The sequence below is a fragment of the Megascapheus bottae genome, chromosome 13 (genome assembly GCF_031878675.1).
Source record: "Megascapheus bottae isolate mThoBot1 chromosome 13, mThoBot2.hap1, whole genome shotgun sequence".
Lineage (NCBI taxonomy): Eukaryota > Metazoa > Chordata > Mammalia > Rodentia > Geomyidae > Megascapheus > Megascapheus bottae.
The window spans coordinates 17,762,243-17,788,330 of NC_143521.1; the positions used below are offsets into that span (position 1 = coordinate 17,762,243).

Here is a 26,088-nt window from a genome sequence, read left to right on the forward strand (position 1 = left end):
CTGCAATACACTGGGGTTTCTCAATTTCATTCCTATTGGGATACTTCCTTGTAGAGAGCTGCCCTGAGCACAACAGGAGGTTTAGCAGTGTTTGGGGTCTCTGGCATGGGTATCACTCCTAGTTTATCACACAAAAATGTCACCAGACATTTTCAAATACCCATGAGCGGGGAGGCAAAAACCATTCTTAGTGGAGAAGGACTGAAATAAAATGAAATCCTTCAAATATGCACAGTTATTTCTCAAAATCTATTGTGCAGGATTTTCAGACTCAATACCCAGAGGCATTCATTTATTAAAGTGGAGAATGAGTGAGGAAAGTGTACCGGAGACTAAATGGATTATTCATGCAGTCTGTTTTCTATGGAAATGTATCATTAAGCAATTACAGATAGACCAGTGCCTCTTCTTTTCTTTTCTTCTTTAAAAACAGCTTACAGCCATTACCTAACAGGTAGTCCGGAAGTGAACCAGTTGTTTCATGGGTATAAAACAAGAGTGATATGGGTTCTAAGCTGTGGATGTCTTTGGCAGCCACTGAGAGTATTCTTATTTCCCTAAGGAGGTACTTAATGCATGTGGACCCTCCTCTATCCTGTTCTGTCCTCTCATTTGACTAGCCAGTTCCTTTCTCATCTTTAGGCTCCTCTCCCTGCCTTCTCTTTAGGAACTGCAATTCTGCTGGAACTTAGTTACCTTTGATTGGCCTGGAGGGTAGAACAGGTAGGGGGCATGCTGACATCCCACAGCAACCTCTAGGGCAACACCTAGTTTCATCTTGTGTTCATCAGGCTGCTAAAACTCATTACCCAGCTTGTAGAGCAAAGCAGGCACCTTGTTAGATACCACCTGATCAACAGATTAACGCCGAATCTAAGACTCCTCTGCTTCCTCCATTGCTGGGAGAAATCCTCTGAGGATGGACCGCTTCCTTTTTTCCACCTAGGTATTTAATGCAATTTCCTAGAGAGAAGTTTAAGAAATAATCCAAACAGAAAGTTCCCCTAAAATTAACCCCTAACCAAACAAGTCTGTCTTCCATCCTCAGTCCTTCTCAAGGTGAGTCCTTTGGTGGGTGCTTATGCCCCCACCACAGTGGACTGGCTTGGCCAGTGCAAACCTGGCCCATTTCACCAGCACTCATCTGTAAATAATGCTCCTTTTGTACAGGAAGGGGACAATGTAGCAGCCAGAGGAGAGGGAGAAAAACAAAAACAACCATACCAACAAAACAGGACTTGAGATTGTCATTCAATGAGCATCAGGTACTTGTTATTAATTCTACTGGATAAGCACTTATAAATAAAGGACAGTTATTCCTTATCACAGGCCACCTTCCGTTGTTAGGAGTCATCGTACAGAGGGTTGTTGTAATTTCCCCAGGATCCGTAGTCATGGTCATCTAAAAGTCTTCCATAGGAGGAATGCCTGGAAAGGAAGATGAGGGCTGTGGTTATTTGAGGAAATTTCCTGTATGAGGACAGCCTCATATCTTAAGTCCTGACTACAACTACAGGAGCTCTGCAGCTCAGTGAGAAGGAAAGACACGATGTCTTTCCTAAGATAAACCCTTGGCAGCAGACCCACTGGTGACCCAGGAATGGAAAGACTCCAGTCTTCCCTGTCCCACACCCTGGTTCACCTGGGATCTTAACTGCTCTTTCTGATGAGAGCATCTCAATCCTCCTCTCTTTCCTCTACCTCCAGTGTGGGTTAAGGAAGAAGTGAACCCTTAGTAGGAAGGGATGGGAAGAGGAAACTTGCATTCCCAGCATACTGGCTTAGGTCCAGGAATGAATATTTCCCCGGAGTAATGTCAACACAACCACACAACTACCTTTGCTGTCATCAGCCTTTTTGGCATTTAAGTAGTGTTCTATTACTTGCAAAGCACTTCTACATTCAGTCTTTACTTGATTTTCAAAATAAAGCCAAAAGCATAAAAGAAACGCAAATCAAAACAACGCTGAGATTCCACCTCACTCCAGTTAGAATGGTCAGGATCAAGAAATCTAATAACAACAGTTGCTGGAGGGGATGTGGCCAGGAGGAATCACTACTACACTGTTGGTGGGAGTGTAAACTCGTTCAACCACTATGGAAAGCAGTATGGCAGTTCCTCAAAAGACTAAACGTAGAGCTCCCCTATGACCCAGCAATTCCACTACTCGGCATTTACCCAAATGTCCAGAAACAAGGACAGACTAAATCCACTAGCACAACAATGTTCATTGCAGCACTATTTACCATAGCAAAGGTATGGAACCAACCCAGATGCCCTTCAGTTGATGAGTGGATCAACAAGATGTGCTATTCATACACAATGGAATTCTATGCTGCTGTCAGAAAGAATGACATAGTCTTGTTTGTAAGGAAATGGAAAGACTTGGAAAAAATCATTAAGTGATTTCCCTCATTTCTAATAATAGGTACAAACTGTGGTCTCTCCTAGCAGAGGATTACAATAGCTCAAATCCTACATACAAAAGGCCATATAGGATGAGGCTAAATGAAAGGACCTCCAGGATATAGAAACAAAATCCATATAATGAGTGATTGTTGTTCTTAATGTACTATGTTATCTCTCATCTCTTTTGTTGTCCCTTGGTCATTCTCATATTGTTTCCTTGTAATCTGGTATATTGTATACACGATTATTTGTTTATTCGAAATAGGAAAGGGAAGCAGGAGGAACAAGATGAGTGGAGGGGGTAGGGGGAAGGAAATAGGGACAAAAACATGAGAAGGGGTATCAATGTGTGTGAAGTAATGCACCTACTATCTGGAGAATATAACTGTATCCATTTATTAATTACAATAAAAAGAGAAAAAATAGAAAGCCAAAAGGAGTCAGGTATGGTTTATATTTATTTTTCTAAAAAGGAAAATGAAGCTCAGAGATATCTTGTGTTCGATGCAAGATCATCCATCCATCTGAGCAGGGAGTCAAATCCCATCACCTGGATGGCAGCACTGCCCGGCATTTAGAACTCAGTCCAGGGGCTGCTTAGCACCTTATTTGATTGAGAATATGGTTTAAATAGGCTTTTTGTGGGGGTCACTCTGGGAAGCTGTCACACAGTTATTTCTATAAGAATGTGAAGGTAGATTGTTGCCACTCTTCTCAAAACCTTTAATAGCTCCTTATTTCACATAAAAGGCAAAATTATATTACAATGGTTTATAAATCCTCAAGGAGGGTAGCCCTGCTGCTTTATTGAGAAAAATTTAAGGCTACAGTTAATGACAGGATAGGATAAAAAAACCCCTACAAAATGAGCACGTGATATCTCTGAAGCTCATGCTGGTGTGTGACTTATGACATCTGGCCAGTGGACAACATGTATGCTAGATCCAGTGCAGAAAAGCATGGTTTTGCTCCCTAATTTCTCCAAATACATAAACTAAACAAATAAAGTGTAACCCAAGAGGGACAAAAATCATTTGGTCAACTACTGTCAGCTGCTAAAATAATTGCTATTTTTTTTCATCTGAAGATTATTCTCAGCAACCAGGTGTTTGTAAAGCCAACTCCTTACAAAGAGCCATACCTTTGTTGTCCTCATTTCAAAGCCCAAGATTTCAAAATTCGGATTGAATTCTGAAAACAAACTTAGTGTATGTATTCAGAAACTTGAAGGTGTTTCTAGGATATTTTTTATTCCTAAGAAATGCCCCTATTAATTTCTCTAAGTATGGAGTGACCACAAATAGGAACTCAGATAAAGCACTACATTTTTTTCCTGTCTTGGAGCCTGAACTCAGGACCTGAGCTCTTTGTGCCCAAGGCTAGCACACTACCACTTGAGCCATAGTGCTGCTCCTGGCTTTATTTGAGTAATTTATTGAAGGTAAGAATCTCATAGAACTTTCTGCCCGAGTTGGCATCAAACAGCAATCCTTAGATCTCAGTCTCCTGAGTAGCTAGGATTACAGGTGTGAGCCATTGGTGCTTAGCTGCATTTTAAAATCTACAGCTATATTGGAGGTAGTTTTGGATTATGATGGTCAATTCCAATGAAACCCTTTATCCTGGGCATTCTGACATTGGAGCCTGTCCTAAAATCAGCCTGATTTACTGTTGCAGGCCTGGCAAATATCTACATAATAAACAAAAGCTGTCATTGATGAGGCACTCCTGTTACAGCTTTGTAAGATAATTTAATTTCCTGTAACATTTTTATTTCTAGCACATAACTTTATTCCTACACAATGACACTTTGGTCAATAGATGTCCTTGAGTATATTTTCAATCCTCTGTTTCTTCATCTATGAAGAATGAAAAAATGCATTAGGGTTGTTAGGGGGAATTAAACCAGGTAATACATTTAAAAGACCTGACACACAATAAATGTACAGCAAATTTTGGCCAACACAGATTTGCTGTTTTCATTGCAATGAAATTTATGAAAGCACACACAAAATCTGCAAACAGTACAATGATACTTGAAATAATAGTGAATGGATAGAGACCTTTTCCTGCTAGCAATACCAATATTTTATATTACCATTATTTGAATTTTATTAAATTATTATTATATTGAAGTGATGTTAAAGTGTTTAAAAAATTATTTGGGTTGCCAGGTGCCAGTTGCTCACATCTGTAATCCTAGCTACTCAGAAGCCTGAGAGCTGAGGAAAACGGTTTGAAGCCAGCCTCTTGAGGTTACCTCATATAGGCTTATTTCCCAATTAATTGCCAAAAAGCGGGATGTGGAGTTGTAGTTCAAGTAGTAGAGCACTGGGCCCTGAGTTCAAGCCTCAGTATTGGCATGTAAAAATTATGTGGGCTGGGGCCGGGAGTTTGGCCTAGTGTAGCGTGCTTGCCTAGCATGCATGAAGACCTGGGTTCGATTCCTCGGTACCACATACATAGAAAAAAGCCGGAAATGGTGCTGAGGCTCAAGTGGTAGAGTTCTAGCCTTGAAAAAGTCCAAGGACAATGCTCAGGCCCTGAGCTCAAGCCCAGGACTGGCAAAAAAAATTATTTGGGCTGTCATATTTACTATTTGTGGTTATTTTAGACAAGACTATTTGTTGTTCCTGTTGTTATAAGAGCTCACCATAGTAGTAAACTAAAAGAACTGAGTTTTACTTTCACTCTTCTTTGCCTTCCAGTTGGAATAAAGTATGGGTAAGTGTTGAGAGGTAAGGAAAACGATGCAGAGATAAGGACAAACCTCAATGGACAATGTACTGACCTGTAGGGCTTGTTTTAATACATTCATGGGCCTAAGCAGGAATTCAGTGCACTGAAATTCAAGCCAGATTTGTTAAATCTGATACTACTGTAGAAAGAGTAAGGCAATCACATTTTGTGCATACTAGATAAAGGAAGAATAAGGGAGCATGATAACCTTTCTCTGTAGGTCAGAACTGAAATCATGGCATGCTTTGGATGGAAATAGGAGGTTTCAAATAGGCGCATGGAGAGTCTAAGAAGTCCAAACCAAGCAAAACGAAACACCTCTTGCTCCCAATATCAGGAAAGATACCAAAAGAATTCAAATAGCTTTGTCAATTTATTTAATGGTAAAGTTGTCATAAAATCATCTCCTGACTATGTTCAGCAAGATTGCTTCATTTAATTTTAATCTGAAGAGCAATCTGCATGAATGATGTCATTGTTAGGCCAAGGAGATCTTGTTTATTCAGTTTCTTAATACAGACCAGCACCCATCCAACATAACTATCGTTTCTATTTGCTGTGCCTTGGCTCCTCTTAGATAGTAAACCTCTTGGAGAACATCTATGACTTTCTTTTCTTTCTTTTAATTTTAAATTTTATTGTTGGGATAATGTATAGAGGGGTTACAGTTATACTTGTCAGGTAGTAGGTGCATTACTTCTTGCACATTGATACTCCTTTTCTCATGCTTCTGTCCCCATATCTGAACACCCAATATTTGTTCTGGATACTATGGTTATTTTATATAAATATTCAAGGATAGCTGTTTACATCTGGTAGTATATATAGTATACAGAATTAGCTTGATTATCAGAGATTTCATACTCTATAATGTTTGTTGTTCAATATAAATGTAGCACAGCAGGAAAACCCTCATTAAAGAAAGCCAAAGCGGGCCGAGAGTTTGGCCTAGTGGTTAAAGTGCTTGCCTAGCATGCATGAAGACCCGGGTTCGATTCCTCGGTACCACATACATAGAAAAAAAAGCCGGAAGTGGTGCTGAGGCTCAAGTCGTAGAGCTCTAGCCTTGAGAAAGTCCAAGGACAGTGTTCAGGCCCTGAGCTCAAGCCCAGGACTGGCAAAAAAAAAAAAAAAAAAAAGAAAGCCAAAGCTTGGGCCGGGAGTTTGGCCTAGTGGTTAAAGTGCTTGCCTAGCATGCATGAAGACCTGGGTTCGATTCCTCGGTACCACATACATAGAAAAAAAGCTGGAAGTGGTGCTGAGCCTCAAGTGGTAGAGCTCTAGCCTTGAGAAAGTCCAAGGACAGTGCTCAGGCCCTGAGCTCAAGCCCAGGACTGGCAAAAAACCCCAAAAAACAACAAAAAAAACCTCAAAGCTAAGCTGTCCAACAGTGGCTAGCACCTATAATCCTAGTTCCTCAAGAGGCTGTAATCTGAGGATCATGGTTCGAAGGCAACCTGGGCAGAAAATTCCATGAGACTCTTATCTCTGATACACTACTTAGAAAATGCCAGAAATGACACTGTGGCTCAAGTGGTAGAGTGTGAACCTTGAACAAAAGAGGCTGAGGGATAATGGCTAGGTCCTGAATTCAAGTCCAAGACCAGAAACAAAAAGAATGCCAAAGGTCAGAGCTGTCATTTTGACTTTAAAGCTAGGAAGAGGAAAGAGAATGAGCACCTGGCACAGTACCCACCATCTTCTTAGTCAATGGCAGTAGATGTTTTGTCAGTGATTTTATTATATCATATATTTTACCTAGGCAAAAGCAAAACCAGGAAGAAACCAGGAAGGAAAACTTAAAGAATGAGTTTTGGGGATTTTTTTAGCAGTACTGGAGATTGAATTTGGGGCCTTGTATTTGCCAGGCAGGCAATCTACCAGTAAGCCATACCTCCAGGTGTTTTATGCTTGGATTATTTTCTTGGTTAGATCTTGTTTTTGGCATAGGCTGGCTTGTTTTTCTCCACATCATTGGGGATGACAGAAATAACCCCACTGCATCAAGACATTGTGCTTCCTCTGCAGGATGGGTAAGATACTCCACTGTGCCCGGACACTGGCTGAGATGGAGTATATCAGCATTTTATGCCTGGATTGGCCTTGAGTCATGATGATTCCTCCATCTCTGCCTCTTAAGTAGATAGGATTATAGGCTTGGGCTACAGTCCCCTGCTCAATCTAATAAAAAAATAATCATTGCTCTTGGCTCTCATTCTATAAGGTGACATCTAATTGTGAGCCATCCTCATTCCTGCAAAATGGCATCTATTTTAAGATAACCATGACCTTGATACTTGTCCTTGATAGTTGTCCTTAAAAATGATTGAGGTAGGGCCGGGAGTTTGGCTTAGTGGTAGAGTGCTTGCCTAGCATGCACGAAGACCCAGGTTTGATTCCTCAGTACCATATACATAGAAAAGGCTGGGAGTGGTTCTGTGGTTCAAGTGGTAGAGTTCCAGCCTTGAGAAAGCCCATGGACAGTGCTCAAGCCCTGAGTTCAAGCCCCAGGACTGGCAAAAAATAGGTGAGGTATCTGGTATCCCACATTCTCTGTTAAAAAACAGAGGAAACACCCTCACCTCTACAAAGTTCCATTGTAGACTTCTGTATCTCCATTAAAAACAAACAAATAAAAAAAAACCCAATTCCCTGAAGTTCTTTCACCTCAATAGAGTCTTGCTTTCATTCGTTAGTACTTATCACAAGCTAAGAATGAGGGAGACAACAATGATTAAGATTCAGCTTAGTGGGCTGGGAGTTTGGCCTAGTGGTAGAGTGCTTGCCTAGCATGCACGAAGACCTGGGTTCAATTCCTCAGTACCACATACATAGAGAAAAAAGCTGAAAGTGGTGCTGAGGCTCAAGTAGCCTTGATAAAGTCCAAGGACAGTGCTCAGGCCCTGAGCTCAAGTCCAGGATTGGCAAAAAAAAAAAAAAAGATTCAGCTTAGTGCTGGGAAATACAGTTGATTATGCAGCTCATTAGCCATTAGTAATTAAGCATTAGATTCCTCTTTCTCATTAGCAAAGGGTTTAATGTAAGCTGTCACTGTCCCTGTTTCTATCTGTGGCTCTCTGTGTCTGATCACCATGCCCCTGCCTGGCTCCTTTCATTTTACTAGTCATTATAAGGTTTACCATCGGAAAAGATTTTATTCTGGGACCTGGGAGATAGGAAACAGAGTCAAATCCCTGCTCTGGGAAAGCTCATATTCTATGTAGGGGAGACATAATGTATACTATTATGGTGGATGTTAACTGTGTCAGAAAAAAGTAATAAAGCAAACAAGGAAGGAGGCTGAGGAATTTAGTGTGAAGGAGTACTACAATTCTGAGCCAGTGGTAAGGAAGTTCTCGAAGATATCTTACACAGGCATATCTAAGAGATGAGATGAGTCTTATGGATGCTTGACGTATGCTCTGCAGACAAAAGGAAGAGCAAGGACAGCAATCCTAAGGACTTATCTGTATGGCAGCTACTGGTCCACTATTTAGAGTAAAAGCTTTTTATATTGTATTTACCTTAGATCTGCAGAAAAGAAACTAACAAGAATTCTCTTATCCTTCACACATCTTTTCCTAATGCCAGCATCTTCAATATTTATGAAATATTTGTTCAAAACAAGAAATTAACATTGTATACTGTGATTCTGAAGCTAAGCAAATAGGGACCATGAGAGCTCTCAACTCCTTTGCCCACAGTCACTATAGCAAATCTGTGTCAGAGTGTCGTAATACAGCATCCCAGCATTTCCTTCCGCCTTCCAAATCCCCAAATGATGGGCACAAACATTATTTTAAACAAATTCTCTTTCCATAGTCTGTTTTGCTAAAGCTTACTTTCACACATATTGTGACATAAACACTGGTAGATAAGTTTGTTTGGCTATTTTACTATTTTTCTTCTGGTACCAGTGTTTAAACTGTGAGCCTCATCTTTATTTGACTTGCTTGCTTCATTGGTGTTCTACCATTTGAGCCACACAATCGGTTTGGATCTTTGCTGGTGATATTGGAGATGAAGTCTTTCTGACTTTTCTTCCTTGGCTGGTTTTGAATTATGTCCTCTAAATAAGATTACCAGGCATGAGACACTGGTGCTCAGTGAGTTTGTTTCTTTTATGTTTTAAAGTCATCTGCCTTCTTTTTTTTTTTTTTTTACAATTTGGGAGGAGGGAAAGTGGGAGAAAAACATAGGAAGAGGTAACAATGTTCAAGAAGAAATGCACTCACTACCTTATGTATATCATCGTAACCCCTCTGTACATCACCCTAACAATAACATTTAAAAAAACAATAAAAAATAAAGTTATCTGCTTCTTTTTGGAGGGGAGAGGCTGGTTCTGGGGCTTGAACTCAAGACCTGGGTGTTATCCCTAAGCTTCCTTGTGCTTAAGGCTAGTGCTCTACCACTTGAACCATATGGTCACTTCCGGCTTTTTCTGGGTAGTTTACTGGAGATAAGAGTCTCATGAACTTTCTGCCCAGAATGGCTTGGAACCATGATTCCTAGATCTCGGCCTCCTGAGTAGCTAGGATTATAGGTGCGAGTCACTGGTGCCAAGTTAAAGTTATCTGTTTTAAAGCAGACAACATATTATTGGGGTGAAAAAGAGGTCTGGCTATTCATAAGCAAGTCTGGTATCCTGAGATAACTAGTGAAGGTCTGTGGGATTCCAGAGATACCCATGGATTCCCATTTCTCCAAATCCAGAAGAAGAATTGCAGATGCATCCCAAACCTTACTGATCCAGAATGATTCTCTTGTTTAGTACATGTTTATAAAGCATCTCTGCCATGTCAGTCACTGCTACGGATTTCATGGGATTTCAGAAATGGAAACTGGCAAAGACTGCAGAAATTCCAGCCAGGAGGAGGAGGAGGCTTCCAGGGGAGGGCTGTCTTTTTCTTTTTTTTTGACTTGGACAGCATGGAATTTGCCATATAAAAGGATCTGAATCCAAAGACTGGACACCAGTGGCACATGCCTGTAATCCTAGCTACTCAGGAGGCTGAGACTTGGGAGATTATCAGCTCAATGCTAGCCTGAGTGGAAAAGTTTTCCTTTTCAATTAATCAGTAAAATGCCAGACTGGAGGCCTGGCCCAAGTGGCAGGGTACCAGCCATGAGAAAGCAAGCAAGCTGAGCAAAAAGGCTATGAGTTCAAGCCTGGGGAGAGAGAGACAGAGACACAGAGAACGATATCAAGGAACCAAACATCTGATAGAGGGCAAAAGAGCAATATGTCCAGATATTCAGTCATAGAGGCCTAAGACACCAGGTTAGTCTATCTGGGAGCTTCTACAGCCATGTCACTGCTAGGAGTGTTAGACAAAGACAAAGCAGTACCCTGGCACTCTCCCATGGGCTGGTTAGAAAAGCAGGGGCACAGACCCCACATGGACATACCACAATCTGATCCTGTGAGGATGAGGGTGAGCCAAAAACTGTCTACGATAGGCTTGCCTAGTAGTAATTATGCACAACAGAGTCTGAGGACCACTGAGGCAGAAAAATGAAGTGAACCAGACCTATAGACACCCACATGACAGCCGTCATAGCTGGCTGAGCCTACTTTTTAAACCTCACAATCATCAGAATGCAACCACTGTGAGCTATAAAGTAAAACAGGTGACTTCTCATAAACCAGCTTGAAGTCTAGGCTTGGTGGTGTCTATAAATGAAGATAATAGTTATTTTGGAGGAAGGAAAAGCCCATTTTGTCTGTCTGGGTTAGCAGCATACCTAATTATAGCTGCATCCACTTCTGTGGCTCTACCAGATAAGGTCTGTTACGTAGGGAGATTATCTCCTAGTGGAATAGTTTTGAGCCAACCTAAATAAAACAGAAGTAACTTACCTCATTCCTCAATCAACACTAATTAAAGATATCCTTTGCAAGAGGCAGATAGGGCTTATGCTTTTTTTTCAAGTTACAAACTTGAAAAGATTGGCATACAGACTGCCCAGAGAACCCATTCTATTTGTGGATGTGCAGTGTGAATGCAACCTGACAGGAATTCAGAACACCATGGCTAAAACTGTCAACGCTGGATCAGTGTACAGTGACCAGAAGACATCTTCCTTTTCTTTCTCTCCTCTAAATGCTTGATGCCTACTGAGAGGGAAAGGCATGGATAGGACACTCAACAATTTTATATCAGAAGCAACTATTTTATGAAACACCAAATGTAGTTGGATAACAGCTGTAGCTCATACAACCAGCCTTCTTCAAGGACCTCACCTCACCTTGGGCACTGACTGTGTATGTGCCCCTACTTTGCCCTTACGGCAACCGTGTGCTAGGTATAGTTACTTTTATATTCTCATTTTACCAATAAACTCATTGGGTCACTTGTCTTCGGGTGCATGTGCTTGGCACCATGTTAGAATCTGCCTGGTGCTCTGTACTCATTAAAATTGTGTGTGTGTGTGAGTGTGTGTGTGTGTGTGTGTGTGTGTGTGTGTGTGTGTGTGTGTGTGTTTGCTGGTCTTGGGGATTGAACTCAGGCCCTTAGTGGTGTCTCTAAGCTTTTATGCTCAAGGCTACCATTCTACTGCTTGAGCAACAGTTCACTTCTGGCTTCCTTTGTAGTTAGAGATAGGAACCTTCCTTTGTAGTCAATTGGAGATGAGCCTTTCCTGCTTAGGCTGCTTCAAGCTGAGATCTAAGGATCTCTGCCTCTTGAGTAGCTGGTGCCCAACTTCTACACTCCCTATTTCAGTGGAAAGTCAGTACAATACTGACCTGAACTGCAAAGCATGTTGTTCTTTCCACAGCTGCTGGCTGGAATGGGGCTGATACCAGGAGGGCTACTGAAGGCTAGGGCAGTTCAATTTTATATGCCACATCCTCTAATGACTCAGGTTGTAAAAATATACAGTTCTTCAGACAGAGGACACAGTGATAAAACTAGAGGTCACAGATCTCCGAAGAACAGCAGTGTGAAACACAAATGGCTAATGAATTTACTTGTGCCCTGGGAAATCATGAAGATTTGGGGAGAAAGGTGAAAAGTACTGGGCTACTATTAATGCTTGAGAGGTGTAATGCTTTTCTGCTCATGAGTTCTTGTAATTGCAAGACGCTGGATGGTCGGTCTCTAGCCCCCAAGGTTGTGGTTAGAAGCTAATGGTTCCCTTATAAGCTGTGATTTCAGTCATCTGATACTACAGAAAAAATAAAGTAAAAGCCCACCAAGTAAAAGCCCACCAAATAAAAGCCCACCAAATAGATATCTGCTATTGTTCTCAGAAATACAGGATGATAGAAGTAGAATAACTTTCCACAGAGGGCAAAGCCTAGCCACACATACACACATACACACCACACGTTGATGTAGCCACCAATACTTTTGATGAATGATAAGTGGGGGTTTCCCAAGAATCTGGTAAAATAATACTTGAAGGTATTTTTGCACAGCCTTAAGATTCATGAGAACTATTAACCTCCATATGTTATCATTTTGTCAAAATAATAAATGGAGGAGCAGAAAGGGGTTTTCCTTAGGGGGTTTTTAAAGCAGGGACCTGATAATTTTATCCACCTCTAAGTTTACAGTGCCAAATGTAAGTAGCACAAAAGACAAGTATTTATACTTTTTATATCTTGTATTTATACTTTTTTGTTGCACTTAGGAGAATCTAAATAAAGATTCATTCCATTTAATCATTCTCTGAATTTATCTGGTGTTAAATATATTTATCTAGAGAAATATAGTTTAAAACAACATTTTATACAATTTTAGTAAGCACTCATTAGTACAAAGTGAAATAACATGCTTGCAAAAAAAAGATGTTGGGACTTATGTTTAAAGGAATGTCTGGCCCATTGCTAATGCTCAAATATCTATCTCCCTATTTCTCTGTCTCTATGATTATATTATTATTATTCATTTCAGTTAACCAATATGATTATGATGGTGGTGGTGATGGTGGTGGTAATGCTGTGTTCTTGGGAAGTGGCATTTAGCAGTCTTCCAAGACTGCTACCAGATAGTTCAAATTAATTCACAGGTGAGTGATAAATGAAGATCTGTGATACATCATCACATGACCAGAGTACACTGCTAGAAAGAGTTAGTGCTGGGATTCAAACTAAAGTTTCTCTGTTTTTGGAGTCTGAATCCTTAATTACTGTTTGTAGATTGTCTGTCAAGAATCACGGTTGGTTTGAGATGGTAATTTTAAACATTATTCTTTTAGGGGGTGAAGTGTTGAAGAGGTATGTAGTGAGAAGGAACTAGTTCTAGTTTGTTCTGTACTCCAATAGAGATCATGTATTTGGTGATACAGCTTTTCCAAAACTTGTAATTGGTGATTCTGGAAATGACTGTATGCTTTATCTGTAAGTTTTTTTGAGCCTCAGGAATACATTTTTTCCCATAGATATCTTGTTACAAAATGGCCATGAGTTTCCAAGAATAGATAATAAAAATCAATTTGACTTATAATTAAAATACAGTGATAAACTTGTAATTAAAATAGAGGAAAAAAAGGTACCATTCAGTAAGATATAATTTGTAAAATTAAGTCTGATTATTCAAGGAAATGCAGACCTAATGAGGACAAAGACTTCTTCTAATCAGGAGGAAACATCTGATTTAAAATAGGCCAACATTTTAACATAGGTCACTTGGGCCCTTTGTTTTCTTTGAAGACTAACCTCTTCTGTTCTTTGCACCTTAAGTAGAAATGTGGCACAAAAGCAGACTCATAGTCAATGCCACCATGATTGGATTGATTCAATGTATACTTAACTGACAGAAGGAAAGGGAAGGAGAAAAGGATAGGTCCTCAGGGGTGGTTGGGCTGGGCTAAGTGACAACAGGAGATGAGTAGGGGCTCCAGGGAAGATGTGTGCGCAGGATCTTGCATGCAAGAAACAAGGGCAGGAGAGACAGGAAAAGTGAGCATATGACTTGAGGAAGATGTGCAGGTGAGAAAAGACCAGAGCGCATGTGTCTGTATGTATCACATTAGCATGGTATTGTGTATTCTATAAAATTTGCACGTATTCAATCTACCAAGCACTGTCCTTTATGCATTATTTAATTTACACAGTAGTAGATACAGATAATAGCTAGGATGAAAGTAATGACAGCACTAAGAAAACAAATAAGAGAGGCCTTGGTGCACCAGAAGGAAAATCTTTCAGAGGAAGCGTGATTGAAGTCACCACACACTGCATGAGAAAGAGTTCCCAGCAAAGCAGTCTAAGCGCTGTGGAAAGATAGAACCTAGTAAGTTCTGTAAATCCTGAGAACTGGAGCTTAGTGGGTTAAGAAGGAAACAGAGATGTGATGAAACAGAAGGGACAGTACACCAGGAATGGCCTCGAGAGCCAAGATGAAAGGTTAATGCCACTGTGAAGTATTGATGGAAGGAGTGCAGGGTCAGAGCAGCTCCTGAAAGCAGGTTCTGGCTGCTGGGAGGATGAAGTGTTGGAAGTCAAGAAGTGGCAGTGTTTATCACAGCAAAACCTATCCTTCTGTTCCTGGTACCAAAGTTGCTCAGACCAGTAAATAACACTGCTGCTGCCATCTGCCACTTTGCAGCGGGAAGGACACTCCACGGGAATGATATGGCTTGAAGACTTTTGGATTTCTTTGAGCCACAGAAAACAAAAATGGGAGATTCACAGAGGATTCACACAGTTGGTTCTAAGAGGGTAAAATCTACCATTTATTTTACCTACTTCATAGAAGAAAAGGTTTTTTTTTTTTTTTTTTTAATTCTGGTCCTAGGCTTGAACCCAGGGTCTCGGTGTTGTCCTTGAGCCTACTTGTATTCAAGGCTAGCGCTCTACCACTTGAGTCACAGTGCTACTTCTAGCTTTTTTTTCTGGGTATTTTATTGGATAAAAGAGTTTATTGGACTTTTTGGCCCTGACTGGTTTTGAACTACAATTCTCAGCTCTCAGCCTCCTGGGTAGCCAGGATTACAGCCATGAGCCAAGGGTACCCTGGAAAGAAAAGTTGTTGTTGTTGTTTTGTTTTGAATTAAATCCTAGTTTTATAGAAAATGCTCTACTTTTCCTTTTAATTTTCACATTTAGGATTAGAACCTGAAAACCTGATTTACAGATTGAGTACAAATCCACAGATGAATGTGCAGAACATTATCCTTTGGGGACCCTGACCCTGACCAATCACCCCCCCACACCGTGTATTCCAGCTCCCAGATGTAATGAGTACCCTAGGGTAAAGATTTGATTTCAGGGCAGTATGCCTGGGCTTTGATTTCAATTTTGTTCACCACATCATCGTGCCCCACATAGCAGCTTATTTCTTTCTGTTCTGCTGAAGTCCAGACACCATGCCACTGCTCTTGTCTGGAGTAGAGTTCATTGGCTAGGCTCACTTCCTGGCCAGTGTTTCAGATGGCTAAGAAATGACCGACTAAGAAATGACCTCTTAACAAAATAGCTCTTAACACAGAGACCCACAAGATGGAATTCTTTTCTTTTTAAAGTGAGGTATCTCTCACCTGATCTTCAGATAGGCTGCAACTCCAAACACCAACAGCACCACAGCAATAACTGTCACTGTGATGGCCGCAATGCTACCTGTGAAGGAGAAAGGGGCCAAAGAAGAAAATAAAGTGAGCTTAATTACTCTCAAATGTCTAATCCCAGCAACCAACCTACTTATCTTCCCTTCCTTCCTTCCTTCCTTCCTTCCTTCCTTCCTTCCTTCCTTCCTTCCTTCCTTCCTTCCTTCTTTCCTTCCTTCTTCCTTGCTTCCTTCCTTCTTCCTTGCTTCCTTCCTTGCTTCCTTGCTTCCTTGTTCCAGGGCCTGAACTCAGGATCTGGATGCTGTTTCTGAGCTTTTGTGCTCAACGCTAGTACTCTACCACTTGAGCCACAGATCCATTTCTAGTTTTTTGGTGGTTAACTGGAGATAGGAGTGTCAAGGACTTTCCTGCCTGGAGTGGCTTTAAACCATGATCCTCAGACCTCAGCCTCTTGAGTAGCTGGCATTGCAAGTATGAGTCCATACTCATACTTGCAAAGGTATTGACTACAGATAGTTCTGCATGGAAGTCAGAGCCAGCACAAAGCCCAGGATCTTAAAATAATAGAATCAAAATATTATGCTACTAAAATTTGTTTTAATGCCAAACAAGGTTCAGTAATGGCCAATATATCTTTCAGTATTCATCAAGACCTTTCAGCTAGCTTGGTATTCAGAGAACAATCCACAGTAATATTTGATTATCTTTTTAAGAGTGACTTGCTGCTGTCTGTTGCACTCAGGGTAGTGGATTTTAAATCACTTGATGTTCTCTTTTCTTCTTTTATAGGATATGGCTCATTTTTATGTCACTTGTGTAATATTTGGAGACAAGATATTTTATTCCAAGGGTTATAAAAAAGGTAATACAGTTGTTTTTTTAATAAACCAAAACCACTCAGCTATATCTGTGGTGTCCACTTTAAGAGGTTCACTTTGGTAGTTGTGCTAATTTTAATGATTCTATTATACCACAGCATTGGGGAGGGAAAAAAACCTCTTATTTGGGATGTATGTTCAGCTTTCATGTTTCAATGCTAAATTTCTATATACAGGAAATAAGTCTGGTATACAAAAATACAAAATAAGATCCCATATAATTGGTAACATTGTTTTTTTTTTGTTTGTGTTGAAAGAATCAGCTATAACTAAAATGATTCTTCTTGTTTGGTAATTTGAAATCTGGATCCAAAAGTAGCTATTAGCAATCAGTTAAAAACAAGTTGCCTGCTTCCATTTTCACATATGTACATTGAATATATTTGTCTATCCACCTGTAATGCTATCTACTCAAGAGGCTGAGATCTGAGGATCATGGTTCAAAGCCAGCCTGGGCAGGAAAGACCATGAGACTCAACTCCAATTAACCACCAGAAAACTGGAATTGGAACTGTGGCTCCAAGTGGGAGAACATTAACATTGAGCTGAAGAAGGATAGTGCGCGGGCTCTGAATTCAAGCCCCACCACCACCAAAAATAATTTTTAAAAAAATGAGTCAAATAAAATCATTAGATTATTGAAGATGAAGGACAGAGCTTGATGTCTCCATGGAGACTTACTGTGTTTGACCGCTTCAGAACCAACACACTTCTGACACTCCATTTCTTTGCTCCTGGGATCCTTTTGAATCAGATTATGTAATTATCAGTATAATTCATTTTTTGCCTTTTCCCACATAAAGATAAAATTATGGTATGGATCATGCAAATGTGCATATCGGGTTCAGCAGGAAAAATGTGAAGTCAGAGCCTCTCATGTTAATTCCCCCTCTTCTACTTTGAAAGGTGGCTCTTAGCTTCTTACCTTCCAAACTGTGCTGAAATTAGAACAACTCAAAGTTCACAGAAGTCTCATAACAACCGCTTTTAAGAGCTTGTGAAAGGAAGATGCTAACTGCAAGGTACAGTGATCGGGCATTTTAGGATTAAAAAAAGATACAATCATTGCAATTAGGAGCCTTTTTTCTAAACTGACCTTTTAATCTAATTTGTCCCTTTTTGAAAAGAAGGGGCAAGCTGATTTCCCTACAAGGCTCCTTTCTCTTCCCCACCCCTGCTCTCAGCCCTAGGGATAGCTGAATATAGGAAATCAGGTTTGACCTTTTTCCCAGTTCCTTCCTTGTAGCAGTTGGGTCTCCTCCAGCTCTGTGATTTGCTGAGTTTATTTATATACCACCTCTTTCTAAAATAAGTCAGACAGCTTCTCCAACACAAAGTGTTGTTCTTTTTGTTGTGGTAGAGGTGGAAACAGCAAGTGACAGGAAGACTTGTGTCTCTTTTATCAGATAGTGAGCTGTCCAGGGTCAGGGATAACCCCCATCTTCTCATGGGTCTCTTCAAGACTCTACTTCTAAGTCCACAGATGGTAGCATCTAAGATTCTCAGAGCTGTACATTCTGAGTGACTTTCTTTCTGCCTGATACAGAGAACCTAAGTAAAGGCACCCTTCTAAGAGGTGGTATTGTCAAGCTGAGGGCAAGATCTATGACATAAAATAATAATGTGTGCTTCCATATTTAGACTTCCTCTATAATATTTTATGGCTCACTGGCTCTCCTCAGAGGGTGCTGACCATGAAAACCATAGTCTTCTAGAACGAGAGTCCTTTCTCAGCCCTGAGCCCAGGAAAGCCTATTTCTCGAGAGTTCTCTAACCTCTACAGCAGCTGCTGTCTCTGAAGGGAGCTCTTGGAAGCTCCACACCTGAGCACTTCATGATTTGGTCATAGGGAGGGGTTGCTAAGCCAGTGATACCCCAACTTCTATGACAAGGCTTCATTTCCTGCTTATGAAAACAAATGTTATTTCCCCCTGGATTTTGTTTAAACTAAGCTGGAATTCCCCCTTGTTCTTCTATTCTTTTTTTTTAAGCAGGGAAGGGAGAAGAAAAATGAGGAATGTGCAGACTCTCATGGGCTATGTGCTGGAAGTGTAGGATGGGAAAGTTTGCTGGCATTTCCTTTCTTCCTCATTAGGATTTGCAAGTTACAGACTGGGCATAGTCGACTCATGCTGTCACACTCTGGAATGGGCAGAAATTAAGAGAGAATTGGAGGAAACTTATCTGTATAGTTTATAAACCAAGATACAAGAATATTCCACTGTGCTAGCACATTCCATTGTACCGACATGTCCGGCCTAACCAAATGGCTTTGAAGATCCAGAAATCAAAGTGTGCTTGTGCTTTGTGCCTATACCAAGTCTGGGATTTCACAGGTTTCCTTCCTGCCACTTTCCTAATGGCCCATGTGAGAAGAACAAGCAGGCTTAAGAGCAGTTACAGCCACTTATTTTTTTGCCCATGATTACTTAGGTAGGGCAGTGGGCCAAGAACTTCACAGCTCCTCATCTTTATAAGAACAGTGGATTTGCTTCCATTTTATAGATGAGGAGTCCCAAAAGGTTGAGAAGTTGATTAAAGTTTTATACCTGGTAAATGATTGAACTAGTATTTTCACCCAGGCCTATTTCACCTAGGTTTTATGCAGTTTGCAAATTTAAATGCTCGTTGCTTCCTCCTGTAGGCACTGGTAAAGATGGGTTGAAGTTTAATACTTCAAGTTCATTGAGGCTGGAACTAATTACAAGAAGACACAAGACATAGAACATAAAACCAAGGAGATTTAAGCTCCTGATTTCAGGCAATTTTTGTAGCCTCAAATAACTGCTGAAGACTGCCACAAATCCTGTGCACTATTGTACTGTCAGATGCCAAAATTCATGTGTGGTTGGCTCTAAACCCTTCTAGAGATAACCAAATCCAAGAAAGTTCAATTCCCTTACATAATACACAGAGTACCTGCATGATTCCCATATAATTTCCTGCTTACTTTAAATCATCATTAGTTACCAATACTACCTAATATAATGTAAATGGTCTGTAAACAGTTGTTGCAGTGTATTGTTTAGGAAATCATGGAAAGAAAAAAAATTGTACATGTTCAGTAGACAGTGTTTTGTTCAAATACATTTGATGACAGCTGAGTGGATGTGGAAGTGTGTGTGTGTGTGTGTGTGTGTGTGTGTGTGTGTGTGTATTAACTAATCATGGCATGTGCTGTCATTTGCTATGGTGGGGGTGGTTGTGATAATGTTTGTAGGATGGTGAGATGGAGAGAAACAATGAATAAAAACAACTTCAGTTCTCTCACATGGATTAGATACTAAGGGGATGCTAATTTCACCAGTACTGAAGGTCATTTTGCATTCTTTTTGTATTTTACTCCTTGTCTTTCTCATTCTCTTCTCCACGCCATGGGAAGGTAATTTTTGTAGCCTCCTCCTTTTGTCCCCAAATCAATTCAACAGACTCTATGAGTGAGCACCACGGTTCACCGAGGGCACTGTAGGGTACAGAGAATAGTCCACCCAATTGCTTAAACCGGAAAGTGTATGATCAGATGGACACACAGGCAGGAAATAGAGACACTGGATATTTCTACCTGTGACTAAGGGAAGCAGGTCTACAAAGCTGTAGTCATCTGAGGAAAAGATGCAAGTGAAGTTATTCTCTAAAGGATGAGAAGGACTGAAAGCAGGCTGGGGGTAGGAGCCTGCTGCAGGGAGAATAGATATTTTGCATCTCTGGGCTTGAAGGGTCAGCAGCACTGGACTTGGAGACAGAGGCGATGCAACTGGAGCTCTGATCTAAAATATGGGCTGCTATCCATATCTAGGGCTACTGAGAGGGGTAGACAGATGGGGAAGAGCTGTTGAGAGAGTTTGTGTACTAAGACATGAAAATACCCAAGGGCTGAATGGGTGACTTTCCTAAGGTCATATAATTTTCAAAAGTGACAAAAATGTGATCACAGTCTGCAAAAGAGGGACAAATGGAAATCAAAGGCATGAAAGAGGCTGTAGGATTACTCAGGGCCAAGTATGGAGATTTCTGAAAGCCAGATTGGTATTTGAGCTTGACAGTGTGGATACAGGGACCCTGAAAGACTTATGGAAAGGGGGCCACAGCAATTTCTACAAGAACCTTGCCAAACCCATCTTTCATTGAGAAATCATCCCCAATAAAGGCCATTGCCTTGAGCACTCTTTCCCTAAGGGCTTGCTTGTAAGCTGTATGTCTACTATGTAAGTGATACATTTGTAGCTGTAGGTAACTATGCATAGTATACACACTAGCCATAGAGGGACAAGATATATTTGCATGCTAATGATTTCATGTGAGCATACTCTGCTTGGTCTCTGCATGAGAAATCCTTGAAAGCTAGGGCTACCAAATCATTTATCTAGGCCCAAAATAAGTAATTCATAAAATCACACCATAATGGATCTGTTGGAATATGGCTATGCTTAACTTTATTAGTAGTTAAGGACTTCATTATAAGTCATATGGATTGCATGCAAATATGTTACAAAAGTGTATGTAACACAATCTAACACAATCTGTATTAGGAAATTGTTCCTTTTCCACACCATATCACACCCCAAATTCTTGTATCACTGAAGTACTATTTTGTCATTTCTTTACACTAAGTGGAAGTGGTAAATTTTCTTAAAGTCAGTCAAAAAGGATTGCAAGTAGAACATTTTGTTTCATACTCTTATCTAAAAACTAGTTTGTAGGCAGAATTAAGAGTTCAAACTTTCAGTCAGAATTGATATCTGTACTTTTCTATTTCATGTAACCACAAGATCTGGTTTGGGGACTAGGGTTGCCTTTTATCTGAAAGCACTGTTTTACATTAAGCATATAGCTAAAAATACTAATGTTGGTTGAGGTAATAAGTGATGTGTATTTGCACAAGCTGTGTGTTTCCTCTTCCTGCATTTCTTTTTCTCTTGGGGACCCATGAGCTATGTTTTGAGGGTGTCAAGGAGCACAAGTTTGCAATCCGTGCAGACCAGGGGACACATATTAGACCTGTTCTGGGTTACCATGGCTTTACTGTTTCTTCACTTCACCTATAATTACAATCTTTTCCAGCACAAATGAGACCTCTTTGTCACTTGGAATTATCTTAACTACCTCTTTAGCTTTGCCCCTCTCGCCTATCCTTTGACATCTGCAATGCTAAATATAGCAGGTTTCCAAGAATAGCAAATAGTATTATTTCTTTTTTTGTGTGTGGATACTGTTCTGTCTTTCACGTGGGCATAGGAGATCCCTACACAGCAGCTCCAGCTCAGAGTTGAGAGCACTGCTCTAATTCGATTGGCCTAACTACTCCCTGCACCAAGACACCAGCAAATGAGGAAAATCAGGACCAGTATGGGGACTTAGCCTCTGTTATCTCTTTGTGGATGATGCCTGAGAACAAAAAAAAATGTTATCAAAAACTGTGTGCTGCCCTCCAGGCATGCTCTGCTAATGAGCTCTCTGAACACTGAGAGAAACATTTTTGGTTTTGTTGTTGCTACCATCTCATTTATGTCTTTAGCATTGCTTCCTTTCTTTGGTTCTTAGTGGTCTACTTTGGGAGGTGTGTAGGGCCTATGGGTAATCCTGTGGCCCAGCTGCTTTTGTTTCCCAGGTTCCCCAAGATGGCTTTTCTCTTAGAAGCCTTGAATAATTTAGGTTTTTACACCTTTTCTTTAGATTTCCCTGGCTTACTGAAAGTGTTGCCGTTCAAATGTGAACAGTTATGATTTCATCTATACAATTGGACTAGCCTTTTTTATATTGTGCTGTAGGCAGATGATTATGCGGATTTTTATTGCCTACTACTCACAGTAAGTACTCCTTTGGGAACCCTAAAGTGTTTTCACAAACATTCTAATTTTCCAAGTGAAGAAAATCTAAGTGTGGAGAAGTTTACACTCTTATTGGCATCCATACTGGTGATAAGGACCCAACTGTAGTAACAGCAACTAACATCTATTTAATGCTAATTATGTAGGAGGTACTTTATGTACTTGTTTTGTTTAATCCCACCAAGAAAGAATCCTGTAGCACAGGTACACTACTATACCTGTACTCTCATGTTATATATGAGGAAAATATGGTACTCAGTGATAAGTACTTATTCCCCTGCCCCTCTCCCCTGCCTCTCCCACTTAAACAAATGGCACCACTGAGATCTGAGCCAGGAAGTCTGATCCAATGTGTGGGGTTCTACTGAACATATTCTTGTCTTCCCACAGCCTGCCTTGGAAATGACTACATAATTTCTCCAAATGGAAACATGTTAGCAGTGTTTTTGGTAGACTTACTGAAATTATTTATGGGTTTTTAGCATAAGTTCACCTTCGACTTTGAACCACTGGTCCAAATCTTGAAGGTCATGAATCTCATCATAAAAAGCAAGTCACTGTTACATAAAACACCACCTTTTCTTGGCTAATATTTTTCTTTCCAAGGACCTGAGAAACAAGATGTGCTGAGGACAGTATAAACTGAATACCTATTCTGTGTTCACCTAAGTCAATTCCGAACCTCAGTCCTCCAGGATGTATTTTGGATCCTTCATCCTTCCCTGACAGTGGTTCTAACTCAAAGGATAGACTCTCTTTATTTGGAAAGTTAAATTCATAGTTCAGTATGGACATAGGATCAGGCTTATTCCAATGAGTTTTCCCAGTAAGCTCACAAGCTCATTAATAACATCAGCTGTGCTTAGAAGCTAAATCTCACTTTCTCACTGAAGCATTTCAAAAGTCCCTTTAATCATCTGTGATTGGTGAAAGTCACATTTAAAACAGAAAAGAGAAATTATTCCATGGGGAAAGGAGCTCTCAAAATGTAAGGAAAGGTGATACTGGGACAATTAAAATCCATGAGGAGGTGTCTTGCTTCTCTATGATAACATAAATGGTAAACAGCCAATTTTATTACCTTGACATATATTCTTCAAAGAGTACAATGGAAATATTTCAAAATGAGATTAAGATTTAGGTAGTAAAAGTAAGCCATAGGAAAACATAAGAAGTACAGATGAGAGTTCCAAATATTTTTTTAAACAGAAATAAATTTTACAGTTGGGGCTCCTTCTGGGAGCTTATTTGGTTTTAACACGTTTTGGGGTTTTACATAAGCTGACCTCCAGGATATAGAAACAAGAGCTATATAATGTGTGATTGTTGTCCTTAATGTACTATGTTATTTCTCATCTCTTTTGCTGTCCCTTGATTATCTCATATAGTTACAGTATCTTATCTTATTATCTGACATATTGTATGTATGTTTATTTGCTTATTTGAAATAGGATAGGGAAGAGGGAAAACAAGATGAGGGAATGGGGTGGGGGAAAGGAAATGGGGTCAAAAACATGAGAGGGGTAGCAATGTTTGTGAAGTAAAACAACTTCTATCTGGTGAATATAATGTAACCCTTCTATTAATTACAATAAAAATATTAAAAAATAAAACATTATGAATGAGTATTTCTAGCACTATTTGAGACACTCCTAGAGTCCATAGGAAAGTGAAAATTTGGGATGAGAATGGGGGAAAGAGAGGTGTGGTGGACAGAAGAACCACTCACTGAGTGCACAGGAAAAGGTAATTCCCTTGTTTTCCTTAGTTCAGAACTCTAGATTTATGAGACAAACATCACACATATTTATTATCTAAAACTTGAATTTTCTACTGAAAATAAATCATTAATTCATTTATTCACTGAATGTGTGTGTGGGGGGGGGTATATGCAGATACTGAGGCTTGAACTCAGGGCTCCAAACTCTTAAGCTCTCATTTGGCTTTTTTACTCACAGCTAGTGCTCTATTACTAGACCCACCCATTAGGGTCTAGTCACTAGTTAGGTTTTGCTGGTTAACTGGAAATTGAGTTTCATGGACTTTCCTGACCAGCTGGCTTCAAACCACTATTCTCATATTTCAGCCCCTCGAGTACAGTTATAAACCACTGGTGTTTGGATATCACTTAATATTTGTTATGTATGTGGAAGAAGACACTTTTAGGTGCTAGGAATACATCTGTGAACTCAAACAGATAAATATCCCCGAAAACCATTGAAGACATTGAACAAAAGTTGTACACCCAAAGTATAACCATACATCATGGCAAAAAGATACATCCGAGTTGTAGCCATATGGGAGGTGAGGGCTGGACTGTGGGCTCCATAAGAACTATTTAGAATAGTTGAAGTTTGAAATGGCATTAGCCAAGTGGAGTGATGTGGTACAGAGAGTTGTAGGCACAAGTGTCCAAATGAGCCTTATAAGGCCCTACGTCAAAAGGGAGATCAGCAGACTCCTGGACATGAGAGCCAGCCAGGGCTATACACTCTCAGAACAATAGGACACTCTGAAGAGACTGGAGTACTGGTGACAGTAGGTTCTATATGACCTGATTTAGGTGAAATCATCACTAGCTGATGCTGTGCGGAGAAAAGTAAAATGGAGGAGACGACTAGGAAAGGAGAGGACAGGGCTAGTTAGAAGGCTGTGGCCGTGGAATTGAGAGCTTTGCTTTTTTTCTTTATTATCTTTAAGTAGTTGTACAAAGGTATTGCCATTAACAAAGCACTCTATGAATATAGTATACCTTTTAACATTCTCATTCATCTTTCCCCTACCCACTCCTTCCCTTTGAGAAGAAACATGAAGTAAAGGATGTTGAGAGCTACTAACAATCCAACATCAACAATATTTGGTGATGGGAGTGGAAAAAAAGTCCGTAAAGATGGTGGCACAATTTATTGTAAGAGCATATGCTTGGGCATGTACAATGACCTGAAAGCTATAAAACTGGCCCTAAGATACCATACTTTGTAAGGTTATTCTAAAATAATATTATGAATGCTTATCATTATTTTACAGGGTCTTTTCACACTTGCATTTTATTGACCATCTGAATGCAAATAGTGTGAGCCTGCAATCCGAGGTATTTGAGAGGATTTTAGTTACAAATGCCACCTTAGGAAGAAAAGTCCATGGGACTCCATCTCTATAGAGAGAAGTTGGACTCAGTGATGCACACCTGTGATCCTGTCAATGACAAGGAGCCCAGCAGGAGGCAGGTAGTGGTTCAGGTGAGTCTGACTGGGAAGTTAAGTTAGAGCCTATCCTAAAAGTAATGAATAAAATGCAGGGTTGGAGGTGTGGCTTCACAGTGTCCATGCTAGTCTAGAAAGCATGAGGCTCTGAGTTCAATCTATCAATACTGCAATAAATGAAACAAAGCAGAACAAAGAAAAGCTTACCCCTTTAGCTTGTTTTTAAAAATGTATCATTAATGTACATTTGTTTATTCCTAAAACTTTTCTAGGTATACTTTCAAAACACCTGTTTCATCTTTCTTATCATTAGTTGTTTTTCAAGGCTCTATGCATTATGAGCTTTGTAGATGTTTTGAGCAGCACAAAGTTACAGAAACATCTTGATGTCTATGATGCATGTTGCTCTTTAGTTAAGGGCATTCATTAGCACAGCTCATACTGAATAGGCATCTGCAAACAGAACAGAGGCAGAACTCTTTCTGAATCATCAGCATACACGGAATATTTAA

The 26,088-nt window shown here is 40.1% G+C and overlaps 1 protein-coding gene across 1 annotated transcript in view; it reads right to left on the bottom strand.

The window, feature by feature from the left end:
- Nucleotides 1–753: 753 nt before the first annotated feature.
- The window catches only part of Parm1 (prostate androgen-regulated mucin-like protein 1), a 98,750-nt gene continuing 73,415 nt past the window's right edge, over nt 754–26,088 (bottom strand). The window contains exons 3-4 of the mRNA XM_090343436.1: nt 15,641–15,719; nt 754–1,428 (exon numbers count right to left, since the gene is read on the bottom strand). Of these exons, the coding sequence (XP_090199562.1) occupies nt 1,344–1,428; nt 15,641–15,719 (164 nt within the window). The 3' untranslated portion in view covers nt 754–1,343. The remainder of the gene's footprint in view (nt 1,429–15,640; nt 15,720–26,088) is intronic.